This window comes from Leopardus geoffroyi, chromosome D4 (assembly GCF_018350155.1).
Source record: "Leopardus geoffroyi isolate Oge1 chromosome D4, O.geoffroyi_Oge1_pat1.0, whole genome shotgun sequence".
NCBI classification, from domain to species: domain Eukaryota; kingdom Metazoa; phylum Chordata; class Mammalia; order Carnivora; family Felidae; genus Leopardus; species Leopardus geoffroyi.
The window spans coordinates 5,323,901-5,341,426 of record NC_059342.1 but is presented as its reverse complement, the minus strand read 5'-3'; the positions used below and the strand labels follow the sequence as shown (position 1 = coordinate 5,341,426).

The 17,526-nt window shown below is 45.3% G+C and overlaps 1 protein-coding gene across 4 annotated transcripts in view; it reads right to left on the bottom strand.

Moving 5' to 3' along the window:
• Nucleotides 1–17,526, bottom strand: part of LOC123592539 (contactin-associated protein-like 3) — a 193,955-nt gene that overhangs the window by 49,131 nt on the left and 127,298 nt on the right. For all 4 annotated transcript variants that reach the window (XM_045467707.1, XM_045467705.1, XM_045467706.1 and 1 more), the window contains 2 exons: nt 12,977–13,083; nt 8,965–9,084 (listed from right to left, as the gene is read on the bottom strand). In XM_045467707.1, the coding sequence (XP_045323663.1) occupies nt 8,965–9,084; nt 12,977–13,083 (227 nt within the window). The remainder of the gene's footprint in view (nt 1–8,964; nt 9,085–12,976; nt 13,084–17,526) is intronic.

Sequence of the window (17,526 nt, the reverse complement as noted above, 5' to 3'; positions counted from 1 at the left end):
AGAGAACATGGGTTTCAATCTCTGTTCTTGGAAAAGTCAGAAAAATCCTCTAAGCCTCCAATTCCACATTTGGGAAATGGGGACAGTGAACCAGGTGGCGTCCAAAGATCGAAACTATTGTTCCGGCCATCTTCGATTAACTAGGCACGTTACGGGCTGAGCGGCTCTCTTGAGTTTTATATTTCAATTGTTCATCGAGAACGTGGGCCTGTCCGTCCACAAGCAGGGCCATGCTGTGCGGCTGATGAGAGCAGCAAAATGAACTTTCCAGAAACGTGTGTCTCTTCTCCTCTTTGGGAGCAGTGACAAGATCTGTTCCAGAAGTTTTGCATCCCCGTGCATACTGGGCGTGCCTACTTTGGGGACTTACCTTGAGAAGCTGCTGGAGATCAGCCAGAATGACGTCCCCTCAGTGGGAACGGGAAGGATTCTTTCTGGGCAAAAGTCCACATGAAAGAGAATCATGGTGTTGGACCATCATCAATGAGTCGCTCTTCTCTCTCTCTCTCTCTCTCTCTCTTTAGAAATTCTAACATTTCGACATTATAGAATTTTCTGTCAGAGACACTATTTTCAAGCAAAACTTGCCACCCAGGACATAGGGTGATGTCACGCTTACCACCAATCCCAGTTTTCAAGAGCAAAGGAGGGAACAGTGAAAGCACAACTCTTCCCGAGCAAAGAAAACTATAGGCACACATTGTGCGTGTGCTTATGAATGAAACTCTCCAACCCACACTCAGGGCCTCGTTTACAAATTTCCATCAAGTGTTCGTATATCCCAGGCATCCCTCAGAGATACCGCGGGTCCAGTTCCAGACCACCACAAGAAAAGCACACACTGCGATACAGCGAGTCAGAGGAATTGTTTTGTTCCCATTGCATATAAAATGTATGTTTCCGCTCTCCTGTAGTCTATTAAATGTGCAATAGAATTCTGTCTAAAAAACAACGTACATCCCTAAATTAAAATACTTTATTGCTTAAAAAATGCCAACCATCACCTGAGCTTCCTGCGAGTCGTGTCTTCTCCGCTGGGGGAGGCTCTTGCCTGGATGTTGATGGCTGCTGACCGAACGGGGTGGTCGGTGCTGAGGGTCAGCGTGGCTGCGGCAATTTCTCAAAATAAAACAATGAAGATGGCCACATCGATGGACTCTTCCTTTCATGAGTGCTTTCTCTGTAGCAGGGGACGCTGTTTGGTAGCATTTTACCCACAGTAGGATTTCATCACACTATCAACCTAGCTGATGGGATAGAATCAGATCCTTCTGATTCCTCTGGATCCTTCATGGTCATTTCAACAGTCTTCACGGCATCCTCACCAGGAGTAGATTCCATCTCAGAAAACCACCTTCTTTGCTCATCCATGAACAGCAACTCCTCACCTGCTCGTGTTTTATGACATGACAGCAGTTCTGTCCCATCAGGCCCCACTTCTGATCCTAGTTCCCCTGCTGCATCTATTTCCTTCCCTCAAGTCTCGAACCCCTCCACATCATCCAGAAAGACTGGAATCGACCTCTTCCAAATTCTTAATAATGCTGGTATTTGGAGCTTTCCCCAGGAATCACGAATGTTCCCCGTGGCATCTAGGACGGTGACTCCTTCCCGGAAGGTTTTCAATTTACTTTTCCCAGATCCATCAGAGGAACCACTATCTATGGCAGCTAGCGCCTTAAGAAACGTTTTTCTTTAACAATAAGATTTGAAAGTCACAATGACTCTTTGATCTGCAGAATGGATGTTTTGTTAGAAGACAGGAGACAACGTTAATCTCACTGTCCAACTGCATCAGAACTCTTGTGCAATCAGAAGCACAGTCAATAAGTGACAATATTTTGAAAGGAATCGTTTCTATCTCTGCGCAGGCCTCAACAGCGGGCTGAAAACAGCGCGCCAAGCAGTAAGCAGATGTGCCCCTCCCCGCACTTCCACGTCCGGACGACGGCCTCCTTCCTCAAACCTCCCGAAACCACCTCCGCTCGCTTCAGACTCGTCCTCTGCAGGCTCCTCACCTCTCTCAGCCTTCACGGCACTGAAGAGTCAGGGCCTCACTCTGGCTTCAGCTTTTTCGAAGGGAAGGCTGAGGCCGGTTTCATCTTCTGTCCAGACCACTAAAACGTTCTCCGCATCAGCAAGAAAGCTCTTTGGTTTTCTTATCCGTTGTGTGTTCACGGGAGTAAGCGCTTTTAATTTCCTTCGGGAGCTTTTCCTTCGCTTCCACAACTTGGCTGTTTGACGCAAGAGGACTTCCTTTCAGCCGTTCTTGGCTTCTGACATTCCTTCCTCACTAAGCACAATCACTTCTCACTAAGCGCAATCACTTCTAGCTTCTGATGGAAAGTGAGAGGCTTGTGACTCTTGTTCACCGGAATACTTAGAGAGTATAAACTGGCCTCATATCAATCCTGTCACGTCTCGGGAGTGGGGAACCCAAGGAGAGGGACCGAGATGAGGAGACGGCTAGTTGGTGGAGCGGTCAGAACACACACAACATTTACCGATTAAGTTCGCAGTCTTAGATGCACATAGTTCACGGCGCCTAAAAACAATGACAATAATTACATCGAAGATCACCGATCATCGTAACAAGTACAATCTTAATAAAAAAAGTTGGAAATATTGTGAGACTTGCCAACATGGGACACAGAGACACGACGTGAGCAAATGCTGTTGGAAAATGGTGCTGGTAGAGTTGCTCAACGTGGGTTGCCCCAAACCCTCAACTTGTTAAAAAAAAAAAAAAGGAGGGGGGTGGATATCTGCGAAATGCAGTAAAGCCAAGTGCAACGAGATGACGTATGACTGTATTTAGAATAGCAAATGCAGGGACCCTGGCTGGCTCAGTCAGTGGAGCGTGCGGGCTTTTGATCTCGGGATCATGAGTTGGGAGTCCCACGTTAGGTGTAGAGTTACTTGAAAGAACTTAAAAAAATAAAATAAAATAGCAAATGCAAAATTCTACTATTTATGTTTGGTTAGCCGAATTACATCTGTCTACCTCACTAGTCTGAAGGTCTATGACGGGAGTCCGTCCCCCTTTTCTTACTCAAACGCACTACGGTGCCCGGAAGCCAGCAGCATAGCAGTCAAGTGTGGAGAATGAGCGAGTGCATACGTGAACTGAATGGCTGGCTGCAAAGGTAGCTGTTGGAGACAGGAACTGTTGTAGGAAGGCAGAGGTGAAAGAAACAGAAAATCTACACAAATAAACCAACATAAAAAGCATAGCAGTATGGCTTCACCGGTACCCATTCCATAGAGTCTTTTTTAAAGTAAATGTGTGCTGTACGTAGAGCAACTGGGCTGACCGTGCTTTGTTATACCACGATGCTGGCTGGAGACCTGTCCCAATTTCTGACACAGGAAAAGACTATTTAAGAAACACAGTGGCTTGGGGCGCCTGGGTGGCTCAGTCAGGTGAACATTCAACTCTTGACTTTGGCTCAGGTCATGATCCTGGGGTCGTGGGATCAAGCCCCACTTCAGGCTCCAAGCTGAGGGTGGAGCCTGCTTGGGATTCTCTCTCTCTCTCTCTCTCTGTCCCCATCTCTCTCTCTGTCCTTCCACCCCTTCTCTAAGATAAACAATAATAAAAAATTTTAAAAATGATAGCTCATGAAAGAGAGGAAGGAAGGAAGGAAGGAAGGAAGGAAGGAAGGAAGGAAGGGAGGAAGGAAAGAAAGAAAGAAAGAGGAGAAAGAAAGAAAGAAAGCAAGAAAGAAAGAAAGAAAGAAAGAGAAAGGAAACACAGTGGCTTCATTTGCATAAGGGCAACTGACGGAGTCAGTAAGAAATGCTGAGTTATTGACATGCTGAGTCAATGAACCGGGATCTGAAAGGGGAGTGGGCTGGGGTGCAAAGACCCAGCCCTCAACTGGTTCCTCAATCCCCTGTTGATTCTTATGAACGTGATATTGAGTCATCGCTCTGACTATAACCCATCTCCTCCCTGTGACAACTGTTCCGTGGTACCACGTCTGGGAACCAGTTCCTGAAGCACAACTATGAAAATCGCACACAACGGCACTGTGTTTCAGGTGGGTGTGGACAGCCCTGCTCTCCCGCCGGGTATCCTGCCATCAAAGAAATTATGTTGTTTCTTCTGTTTAAAAAGGGGATCGATCTGTTAACAAAGTTCACAAGCAGCCCATTCAAAATAGTTGGTTTTTTTGTTTCGTTTGGTTGTTTTTATACTAAAGGTAGTAAGATGCATGCAGAGTATATCCTGGCACTAGATTTTTGAAGGCTGTTACCAAGGATGGGACTTTAGCCATTAGTTTAGTATTTTGCTTTTTGTACATTTCTCCAAGTGTTGGCGTTTGTTTATAATAATTAAAGCATACTTCATCGTCCACAGGCATCGTAGCATCAGGGAGAATGTGAACTTCACAGAGGAAAGATTTCCAGGCTGGGACAAGACCAGGATCATGGTCACCAGTAACTAGATTGGTCACCAGAGCACCTCGTGTGACCCAGATCAGTAAGGACCATTTAACTGTTACTCTGGTTCATTCCTGTAATTTTCCCAGGATCATCTTGGATTTTGTACACTTTTGATTAAATGCTTTGTTGCATGGCTCCTAGAAATATTTCCTGTCTCTGGGTTAGCCTCTGTAGTTCTTTGTCTTCAGCAAGTTGCTTTCCTTATGGCTTTGACCTTAATAAAAACCCTTGGTATTTTGGAAATCCTCTCTGCCGTGTTTTTAACTCTTGTTCCCCATCCTGCTTTGTGTGTGTGTGTGTGTGTGTGTGTGTGTGTTTCATTATCCATTTGATGTTCCATCTCAATCCTAACTCATGTGACCTCAGAATATTTGTCTTACCACAAAGAATAGGAGTATGCTCATTTCAGGAGTTTTCTTTTGTAAGAGCTAAGCAACTATAAACTTCTCTAAAAAACTTAATTACCAGAAAAGTCTTGCAATAATGATCTGTACTGAACGTTTGGTCATTTGCAAAGTAATATGAAGACATACACAGTTATTAAGTATATTTGACAATAAAAATATACAGCAATGTTAATCATTAAATTATTCCCCATAATTTTCATGAATTCCACCCCCTCACACACATGTGCACACTTCAAAGCTCTAATAATTCCAAGATGAAATTAGAGAGTTTAATGTCTTAGACATTAGCTTAATGTAGATGAGTGATTCTTGTTGTGTTTGTGGATAATTAAATGTCACCACAGCCACCTATACAACCGGGAAACGACAGGACAATTGCCTAGACAGAAAAGTGAATGGTGGCACCAAAATTTCACATCCGCGTTGGTTTTATTTCTCCATTCTGTGATACTCTCTGCCCTCCTTCCATTTTAATATTTGTGGAGAGAGCAGGCTGTGCACGGTCAAACCAAAGATCCTCAGCTCCCTGCTGGTAGTTTCTAAACCCATGTGTACATCAGAATTTCTTGGGAAGCTTAATAAAAACACAGGGTTTTCTGGGATGCTGCCCCAGAATCTGTGTCTGCAGAGCGCAGAGCTGGCCCTCAGTGGACAGCGGACAAGCACGTGGGGACCCAGAGTTGCCCCATGTTGCTGTAGGATGCTGGACAGTGCCTACCACTGACAGTAAACCAAATGGAAGCCCACTGGTCTGTCAAATTAATTCGCAAAGGCACTCTCCAAAATATATTTTAGATGTTGGACTGCCAAGGATGTTACAACCACCCAGTAGGCTTTCAGACTGACACATGACACTCATTTTTATGACCAACAGGTCCTCACTAACTAGACGAGCGACAGGCAACCCAAACTTCGCGGATTCACAGCGGGAATCCTGGTGTTCCCTTTCAGACATGCTTTGTCCCCACTGATAATACCTGCACCTTCCTTTCAGGGTTTGGATCCAAACATGGGGGACTTTTCTGGACGCCTGTCTTCCTCCGGCCACATCCCGTCCCCTGGTTCTGACTCTGACTTCCTCCTCTGTTTGTACCTGTTCTGCACCACCGCCATCTGGGCTCAACCACTGCGGCAACCCCCCAACTGGTTTGCTCACCCTCTCCCGGCGTGGCGTGGTGGTTAGAGGCCCAAACTGCACCGCTGGTGTGAGTCCTGGACCTGTCACTTTCCAGTTTCGTGACTCAAAGGCCATCTTTTGGCCCCTCCAACCCGCGTTTGCACAATACATGAGGCTCCCTCTGGCCACAGACTTGCTACACTCGTACACTCCCTCCGTCCAAAGGCTTGCTCAGACTTTCTCAGAGCTGTTTCTTTCATGAGGTTGGTTCAAACGTAACATTCAAACTGAGTACTTTCCTGATCCCTCTTTCTAAAACCGCAACCCACCCAGAGGCACCTGGGTGGCTCAGTCAGTTAAGCATCCGACTCTTGGTTTGGGCTCAGGTCACGATCTCACGGTTTGTGGTCTTGAGCCTCACATCGGGCTCTGTGATGACAGTGCGGAGCCTTCTTTGGATTCTTTCTCTCTGTCTCTGCACCCTGCTGGTGCTCTTGAAAGGAAGGAAGGAAGGAAGGAAGGAAGGAAGGAAGGAAGGAAGAAAGAAAGAAGAAAAAGAACAGAATAAAATAAAAAAAAAATAATAAAATAAAATAAAATAGTAACCCACCCTCTCACATCTGTGCCCCTGGCCCCTGCTTTATTCCACTTCACAGCACCCACTCCTTGGCAACAAGCCACATATTCAATTAGCTGCTCTCAATGGTCCAGTTCCGCACCCAGAAATGTACACTGTACCAGGGGAGGGATCCGTTCCAGCCCACCCCCTGTTGTGGTTACAGCCATGCCCAGCACAGAGCAGGTACTGAGGACACACGCGTTCAACGTCGTTAGAAACTTGTTCTCAACTCTTCAGTTTTGTGCCTTTACTCGGACATTTCTTTGAGTTACCACGGGGAAGAAAATGATTCACATCCTCGGCAGACAGTTTGCAAGGCCTTCATCTTGTCTATAAATTCACTAGGAGGGTTCATCAGTAGATTTCACCTTCTCCTTCCTGTATTTAGAGGCTCCTTCTTGCCTCAAGGATAAAAAAAAAAAAAAAACTGGCTTACGTATCATCAGATAGTACCCTAAGTTAACGGAAATCAAAAACTGACCATCTGTTCTTACTTTCTCCTTGCATTTTGACAATAACTACTCTCCCCTCTGGTAGCGGGCGCCGAGGTTCACTCTGAAAAGGTAGCAGCAATTAAGGGAAATCAAAACACATCGGTTATGTTGTGAAATCAGTATTAAAACAAACGTCTCTGAACCTGCCGTACATTCCAAAAGGGCTTTACAAATATGCACCACAAAAACCTCATGGAGATGCCCGAATCGCGTGTTCACTTGTGATGATTAAAATATTTTTTTCTTTTATCATAACCATACACTGTAGACAAATAGGCAATTAGCTGTCTGTTATTCCTCTTGGCAGCAAATGCCCTTTTTTTTTTTTTTTTTTTTTTAATGAACTTGACCTCAGCCTTACCAAAAGCTGCCAACAGTTAATTATCAAGAAAACAGCTTCAGTCATTGAAACCTTACTCATCTTGGAATGTGCCAGTTGGGACCATTTTCATCTTTCCAGGGATCTTGAAATTCCTCAGTGTAGAAGGAACTTTGCTTACAGGATTAACCAGGATAAAACATAGAAGAATCGTTAACATGTCCTAGACTTCTATGATAATGAAGCACGTGACTGATAAAAGTAGGATGTATTATTGGGATGCCAGCATCTTTATTTAGCTTTGTCTGTTCTTGGCATTCACTTGAGCCATGATAATGCAAGCAAAACAGAGCAGAAATTGAGTAACTTGAAGGCCTGTTATAACCTCTGGAGCCCAGAATATCTAGAAAGATCCTCTGGGCTGTTTCGTCACGTACTTGACCGATCACACACGTTCCAGTAAAGGTTAAGTCAATATATTTATCTCCTATGATCACACTGCAATATTTTGGTCAGCATCTAGGAGAAAATGCTTGCCCCAGAGCCCCAAACAGCCACACGTACCTCCAGTACAATGCCCGGGGAGCGCTCACATTTTCTTTTCTTTTTAACTTTTTTTAAGTTCATTTATTTTGAGAGAGACAGAGACAGCTTGAGTGGGGGAGGGGCAAAGAGAGAAGGAGAGAGACAATCCCAAGTAAGCTCTGCACTGTCAGCGCAGAGCCCAATGCGGGGCTCGAACTCACAAAACCGCTTAGATCGTGACCTGAGCCAAAACCGCGAGTCGGATGCTTGACCGACCGAGCCACCCCGGCGCCCCTCACGTTTTCTATACCAACCTTGGGGGTAGTTTGTACGCTGGAAGGTAGAGTTGCCCCAATCTGGATCAAATCGGTTGGGTAACCACTGCCCAAATGCTCCGATTTTGTTTCATGTATGAAGTGACAGTAGGTGTAAAAACTGCATCAGGACTTTCATCGACTCACAAACCACCATCATAAATTCACCCACAAATAACTCCTTCCTTACAGAAACTGCAACCCAATCAGGGTGACCTGTGGCCAGAGCGGAGAAACCAAATTATAACCAGGTCATGGTTACCTTAGAACCACGTACGGCTGACTCTTTTCTGACCATCTGTCTCCCGACTGTGCGGGCCCAAATTCTGTCGTTGTTGGAGTACCTGTTATGTCTACACCACTGAAGCAGCAGGGAAAGTTTCATAAAGGAGGGTTGTTTTCTGAGCACGGGGAGAAAAGGTAGCAACTGACACACACACACACACACACACACACACACAGACACGAGCGTAAAAAAGGCGTTAGTATTTGTATCAATTCTATCATTCACTGGGGAGGGTGCACTGGTCCTTTGAAGAGCTGGTTTATTTATGACCTACCTGTACTGATCCACCATATATAATGGGGTCTCCAGGAAAAATGAAATATGACTTATACAGAGTTGTACACGAACCTGCCACTCAACGAAGTAAAACTTGGTTTTGCGCACAGCAGTCAACTACATGAGCTTAACTGGCATAATAAAGCTTATCAGCCTACCTGTCATGTTGCAATATACGAGAGCAGGTTCCAGAGGGCCACTTCCATCGGAATCGATATAGTAGAGCCCTGAAGAGTCTCCTCTGTGCTTGTGGGCTTCACAGGACTGCTCGTACAACGCTGAAAAGGACAGGGATCTCAGCCAGGGGCAGCAAAAGATGGGGCCTTCCATGTTGTTAATTACGCGATACTTGCCCCAGTGACACTCATTCTGCGTTGCTCTCGGGGGCATTTTGGCTAGAGGAGAGTTCCCCTGCTCCGATCAGGCAGCGTGAATACTCTGAGGCACGGAGCAAAAGATGTTAAGAGGTATCTCTGTGCGGCTCTGAACCCTGCGTGCTCTAGAAACGAGACTCTTTCCAGAGCCATGGTAACTGGACTTACACAGTCTAATTTTATTCTGCCCCATAATATCTAAGCATCTGAAGGGCACTGGCTTCATCTCCCTAAGTGATCTGTTATTATCTAATAAGCACGGTGATTTTTTAAATCACTCAGTAATTATGCTCTCTGTTTACTTAAAACACTCCACACGGGCAACGCATTGTTTTCAAGATGGGTTTTGCAAAGCACCGGCTTCTCTTCGTTCAGCGTTTAAAGTGTGTTTTAAAAGGAAATTTCCTTAAGTGCTTTGCCAAGGATTACTCAAGAAAACTGAAATTCAAAAAAAAAAAAAAAAAAAAAAGCATATACACATGAAACATCTCTTTGTAAGTTCAATGTATCCTGATTCTTAGTTGAATTTTTTATGTGTGCAATAAATGCTTTGCTAGCACACGGCAAGTGATTAACATCTGCAGATAATGGACTTAATTAATATTCAGCCTAAGCTTAAATGAGTAATCAGCCGAGCAGTGTCTCCCGTGCACATCAGTCACCGCCTCGAGAGGAAAGACCCTTTGAAAACCTGAAAAGCAGCTAACGGCCACCAGGAAAGAAATGCACCACTGCTTCTGGCCAGTGTGGACTGGATCTTTAAGCCACCCTAAGGATGAGGTGGGGCATTCAGGAACACAGACTCAGGAAGTGGCTAGCCAAGATCCACCACCAAGAATGATCCCGGAAGGGACGGAGAGGGCAGAGTGGGGGCCCAGAACTGATGCCCTTCTCCACTCACTGGGTTATCTACATTTTAAAACTCGGCCGATTTCAAAGAATGAAGCAAAACCCGGAGAGGGGGCGGGGTGGGGCAGAGGGACTGTTTTTCTCCCTTCTCACAGAAGAAGAAGATCAAAGGAATGTTTGCTTGTCCGGGGGATGTTACAAAAGAAAACATTCTTTTATTAAATATGGCCAGGTGTCAAATGGGTCAAATGAGATCGGCCCAAATCAATAGCACGCCTATTACCATCGACTCTGGTGGCTACAGACACAACATGGATTGCTTTCCCAACAGCGTTGGCTTGCATTTTGCCCACGCATGTTTACGCTTCTATAAATTCGTAACTGTGCTTGCAACTGCCCTGGAAAAGTGTCCACAGGGACACACACAAAGTGACGACAGTGGTTGCGTTTGGATCGGGGCTGGACCCGCCTGGGGAATGAGGGTGGAGGAGGAAACACCAGGAAGGCACCTGCGTTAATCGTGCACTTACACCGGAAACTAACGGCCTTATGAACCCTTACTGTGGAACTGGAAATCTCTCCCTTTCGTTTTGGTCTACTATTAGAGTATCACAGCAAAGTCAATGCAGTTATTAGACCAAATCAAATTACTAAGGCCACGAGTGAAAGACTGCGTATAATACACCTGTTAATTTTCCAATCAGAGTTGTTTGGGATGATGGTTAAATCAGAGTTACCGGCAACACCGTAGCAATCATTCCTCGGTCATTAACCTTCAGTAGGTATCCGCTTTGTGTAAGACACCTTGCTGGGTGCCATCTGTGGCAGGGGGAGCACCGTACGTAAGAGACCGCCCCCATACTTAGCCGTGACTCTGGACAAGTCACTGAGCCTCAGACATCCCAGATGTCCAGCTCCTTCCAAATAAAGAGGTGCCTTGGAAAATTCTTACTTGGCACCATAAAAGCAAATGCAGGTACAATTGCCCTGGTTGAACTTATGGGGTGTTTAGTGGGGTGAGTCGCCGCCCTTTGACTGCAAGAGCCTCCCGGCTCTTCTGTGGAACATCCCGGGCCAGAGGCCAAGGCTTCTCGGCCCAACGCTGATGCCTGCTGCTTTGGGGTTCAATTCGCACAGGCTGGAAACTTGACAATCCGTGCTCTGCCTCGGTGAATGTTCACGGCGGGCTGTTTTCTCTAAAGGCCCAGGGCGGGGACACGTGCTAAAAAGAAGGGGCTCAGAAACGTCGGCAGTGATACGCCAAAAAGGAAAAAGCAGAATAAAACCATAAACCACGAAAGCCAAGAGTGAGACAGCAATGAGGATCTCAGGGGCTCCGTGGCAAGCCTCTGGTCGGTAACGAATTTGGGGTCGCTCAAGTTTGGTTGGCCGTGGCCTTCGGGGAATGATTCTTCGGAAAAGAGCCTGGTGTTCAAGATGGACGACATGGGGATGGTTCAAGGCGGTCGAGAGCCGTGGTCGGCAGCTGTGGGACCTTGATCGAGGGACCTGACCTCTCTCTTTCCTAAGCGCACAACGTAGAACACTCACTTTCTAGGATGATTTTGAGGATCAAAGGAGTAGAAACATGCAGAGAACTACAGAAAACTAGGATCCCACAGGCACATGGCAAGCTTCCAGTGCGTTCACCACCGCCATCATCAAAGAGCATCACGACTGTGAGGGACCTGGACGTTTACCCGGCCTCTGGCTGACTCTAGAAACCCTACCATGTTAACTCTCATCCTGTGCCCCTTTCTGCAACCCCCCTCATTAGATTTTATAAGTACTGACATTCAGTAACTCATCCTCTTTACTTTGGCAGACAGGACCGGAGAACTAAAACCGGGTCCAACGCGAGGAACAGAGTAACGTGATCATGCTGTCTAGATTGTTTCTCGTATTGGGGGTTTTTATTATATTTTATTTTCCTGTATTTATTTTTCTTTGCCTGCTGCTTTCTTTTTTTTTTTTTTTCCATCCTATTTGATACTAGTATTTCTGTAAACTGCCTTGACATCACTAGGAAATAAAACTGATTAAAAATAAACCAGGCATGGGGCACCTGGGTGGCTCAGTCAGTTAAGTGTCCGACTTCAGCTCAGGTCCTGATCTCATGGTTCGGGAGTTCGGGCCCCTCGTGGGGCTCCATGCTGACAGCTCAGAGCCCGGACCCTGCTTCGGATTCTGTGTCTCCCTCTCTCCCTGCCCCTCCCCCACTTGCGCTCTCTCTGTCTCTCTCGAAAATTATCTCACCAACCATGAGTTCATGACATGAACCGAAATCAACAGCCGGACACTTAACTGACTGAGCCACCCAGGCACCCCTAAATATGTATTTTTTGTTAAGAAAGATAAAATGTTAAGCCTTACCAGAAAATGTACAGAAAAACCATAAGGGGGGGAATGCTGAAACTTGATAATGCTTAGGTTTTGTTTCTTTAATAAATCAGCATTTGACAAAAAAAATTAATAAATATTCTAAAAATTAAAAAAAAAGAAACCAGACAAACATTAGTCCCTCAAAACTTGTTTTTGTTGTTACTTCCCAGAACGTGGTTGCACAGACACAGACACATAGACACGAAATAATGAAAAGGAAAGAAGGGGGCACCTGGGGGGCTCAGTCGGTTAAGCCTTTGACTCTTGCTTTTGACTCAGGTCAGGATCTCATGGTTTCGTGAGTTCGAGCCCGGCATCAGGCTCTGTGCTGAAAGCCTGGAGCCTGCTCAGGATTCTCTGTCTCCCTTTCTCTCTGCCCCTCCCCCACTCATGCTCACGCACACACGATCTCTCTCTCTCTCTAATAAATAAATAAACGTTAAAAAAGAAAGAAAGAAAGAAAGAAAGAAAGAAAGAAAGAAAGAAAGAAAAGGAAAGGAAAGGAGAACTGCATGGAAATCAGGACAGAAAAGGGAACAGGCAGGGGGCAGGGTGTGGGGCTTACGGGAATGGCAGGTTGCGCCCAGGTAGCCAGTGTGCGCACAGTCACAGGAGAAGGTGTCCCAGGACTGGGAACATTCGCCCCCGTGTTCACAATAGCTGGGCAAACACCTACAAGAGAACACAAACAACCGTTACTTCCCACATTCAGTCAGGAGAAAACGTGTATCTTCACCGACACGTTACAGCGGAAGACAGTAATGACAGTGGCTTGAAGAGAAAAATTGCAACATGAACGAAAATTGTTAGATCTGTCAAGAAGGTTTCCTAAGGCGATACCCACGACCAACTAAGAAACCCATTAGATGCTGCCAATTGTCACGTATTTGCGACAGATAAATTTTCTACCCGTTGCATTATCAAAAAATGCGTTTGCTTTTTCACGAATAAGGCAAGATCCATTTCATTACATGACCCGAGATATAAACTGCTAGCAATGGCCACAGGCAGCCACAATTGTTCCCCTCCCTGCTTCCGTGTCCTTGAGCTGGGACCTACAGATCCTTCCGCAGAGAGGCATTCCTCTCCACCTTGAATCTGGGTTGGGCATGTGACCAGCTCCGACAGACGGGACATCAGCAAACAGATACAGCAGAGGCTAGAATTTGGGAGATGAAGGACCTACCCCCGGAAAATCATAATACATTGATGACAGAAACCAAAGACAACACCAACAGAAAGACATACTACGCTCATGGATTGGAAGAACCCTGTTTGTACTACCCATGTCCATACTACCCAAAGCAATCTACAGATTGAATGCAATCCCTATGAAAATGCCAGTAGTATTTTCACAGAACCAAAACAAAAAATCCCCAAATCTGTGTGAAACCACAAAAGACCCTGAATAGTCAAAACAATCTTGAGAGAGAAGAACAAAGCTGGAGATATAATTCTCGATTTTAAACTATACTACAGAGTTGTAGTAGTCAAAAAAGTATGGTACTGGCACAAAAACAGACACAAAGATCAATGCAACAGAAATAAGAGTGCAGAAATAAACCCACATGTATATGGTCAATTAATCTATGGCAGAGGAGGTAAGAATATATAGTGTCGACGGGGCGCCTGGGTGGCGCAGTCGGTTAAGCGTCCGACTTCAGCCAGGTCACGATCTCACGGTCCGTGGGTTCGAGCCCCGCGTCGGGCTCTGGGCTGATGGCTCGGAGCCTGGAGCCTGTTTCCGATTCTGTGTCTCCCTCTCTCTCTGCCCCTCCCCCGTTCATGCTCTGTCTCTCTCTGTCCCAAAAATAAATAAACGTTGAAAAAAAAATTTTAAAGAATATATAGTGTCGAAAAGACGTCTCTTCGATAAATGTTGGGAAAACTGGACAGCCACACGTGAAAGTATGAAACCGGACCACGTTCTTACACTATACATAAAAATGAACTCAAAATGGGTTAAAGACCTAAATTCATGGCCTGAAATCATAAAACTCGTAGAAGAAAACACAGGCAATAACCTCTTGCACATCAGGCTTACTAATATGTTTCCTCAGGCAAGGGAAACAAAAGTAAAAATAAACTATTGGGCCTACATCAAACTAAAACGCTTCTGCACAGAGAAGGAAGCCATCAACAAAACAAAAAGGCAACTTATTGAATGGAAGAGGATATTTGCAAGTGATAGGTCTGAGAAGGGCTTAATAACCAAAATATATAAAGAATTGGTACAACTCAACAACAACAACAACAAATAATTCAATTAAAAAAGGAACACAGAATCTGAATAGACAGGCTTGCAAAGAAGACATCCAGATGCCCAACAGACTCATGAAAAGCTGCTCAACATCACTCATCATCAGGGAGATGCAGATCAAAACCACAGTGAGATACCACCTCGGACCAGTCAGAATGGCTCGTACCAAGAAGACAAGAAATAATAAATGTTTAGAAGAACGTGGTGAAAGGGAGCCCTTGTGCACTGTTGGTGGGAATGTAAATTGGTCCATCAACTATGGAAACGGTCTGGAGGTTCTCCAGGAAAGTGAAAATAGAAATACCATAGGATCCAATAATGCCACTTCTCAGCATTTACCCAAGGAAAACAAAAACATCACTTTGAAAGGATACATGCACCCCTATGTTTACCGCACCAGTGTTTATAATATCCAAAATATCGAAGCAACCTAAGTATTCATCCATACATGAGTGGATAAGGAAGATGTCACATATACACACAATGGTATGTTACTCGACCGTAAAATAAATGAAATCTTGCTATTTGATACAACAGGAATGGACCTAGAGAGTATTACGCTAAGTGAAATAAGTCAGAAGGGGAAAGACAAATACCAGATGGTTCCACTTATATGTGGGATCTAAAAAACAAATACGCAAACAAAAAACAATAAAAAAAAAGAGAACCAGACTCAAATATGAGATGAAAATGGTGGTCGCCAGATGATGGGGGTAGGAGTGGGCAAAATATGTGAGGGGGATTAAGAGGTACAGATTGCCAGTTATAAAACAAACGACAAGGATGAAAAATACAGCATGGAGAACATAGTCAACAGTATTCTAGTAACTTTGCCTGGTAACACATGGTAACTACACTTCTCCTGGTGAGCCCCATAATGTATATTCTTGTGAAATCACTATGTTGTACACCTAAAATGTACTATGACAACCGTATTGCAATTAAAAATGTTAAAAATTTTAAAAGTTAACTCAAGGGAGACCATAGACCTAAATGTAAAATACCAAACTCTTAAACTCCCGGAAGACAACAAAACGGAAAATCTAGCTGATCTTGGGTTTGGTGATGACTTTTCAGATACGGTCTATGAAAGAAAAAAAAATGGGTAATTTAGATTTCATTAAAATTTAAAACTTCGCCATCAACGACATTGTTAAGGGAATGAGGTTACACACCACAGTCTAGGAGACAGTCTTGGTGAAACACACACTTGACACGGGCTTGTTATCCGAAATACAGGGGAAACACTTTTATTTTTTCAGTTTATTTATTTACTTATTTATTTTGAGAGAGGGAGGAGAGAGCACAGGGGAGGGGCAGAGGGAGACAGAGAATCCCCGGCAGGCTCCGTGCTGCCAGCGCAGAGCCCGACACGGGGCTCGATCTCGCAAACCGTGAGATCGATCATAAGCTGAGCTGAAATCAAGGGTCGGACGCTTAACCAACCGAGCCGCCCAGGAGCCCCTAGGTAAAACTCTTTTAAAACCCAACGGAAGGCACATGAACCACCAATTAAAAACTGGCTCAGGTCACGATCTCGCGGTCCGTGAGTTCGAGCCCCGCGTCGGGCTCTGGGCTGATGGCTCAGAGCCTGGAGCCTGTTTCCGATTCTGTGTCTCCCTCTCTCTCTGCCCCTCCCCCGTTCATGCTCTGTCTCTCTCTGTCCCAAAAATAAATAAACGTTGAAAAAAAAATTAAAAAAAAAAAAAAAAAGGGGCGCCTGGGTGGCGCAGTCGGTTGAGCGTCCGACTTCAGCCAGGTCACGATCTCGCGGTCCGTGAGTTCGAGCCCCGCGTCGGGCTCTGGGCTGATGGCTCAGAGCCTGGAGCCTGTTTCCGATTCTGTGTCTCCCTCTCTCTCTGCCCCTCCCCCGTTCATGCTCTGTCTCTCTCTGTCCCAAAAATAAATAAATGTTGAAAAAAAAAAATTTTAAAAACTGGCTCACAAGATCTGAGCAGATGCCGTACAAAAGGAGATATAAAAATGGCAAATACACATATGAAAACATGCTCCACATCGGCAGTCATTAGGAAAGTGCAAACCAAAGCCTCAGTGAGATGCCACTTCCCACCCACCAGGATGGCCATCATCAGAAAGGTAGAACGGGTGTTGACAGGAATGAGAAGGATCTGGACCCTTCTACGTCGCTGTTGGGACGATAAAATGGTGCTTTAGAAGTCAATCTGGAAGTTCCTCAGTTAGACGCAGAGTCACCACCGGCAGCAATTTCGCTCCTGGGTACGCGCCCAACAGAACTGAAAACACATGTCCACACGAACACCTGCACGTGAATGTTCTTATCGGCACGACTCGTAATAGCCAAAAAGTAGAAACCACCCAAATGTCCACCACGTGATGAATGGATAAACCAAATCCGTCACAGCCTTACAAAGGAACAGGATATCACGGCTTTGCCAATGATGTAGGAAAGAAGACCCGCGTCAATTCAAAGGTCGAGGACCTGGGTCCCGACAAGCCACACTGCCTCTCAGTTTAAGCTCTAAATACAGTCACTCAAAAGCCTCACACGATTGCAGGAGCTATGTAACTGTTCCCTCTGGAGCTCAAGAAGTCAAAGGGGTGAGTAACTTTGGGTTACTTCTACTCTATGAGCAGTAAGCACTGAGCACTCCCTTACTGTTTGAGAGAGAGATGCTGGAAATGAGCCCAATTTCTTGCCAAGGACGCATAGACACGCTCTCTGCTGGGCCTTCTGCCATTTGAGTGGGAGATACCTGATTTCAGGCCAAGAACCAGAAGGCGGGCTTCCTGGGAAAACAGAAGGGTGTCTCTTCACCTCCAAGGATTACGAGGCAGGTCAGTCCACATCCAAGCCCCTCCCTTCGTGACTGTTG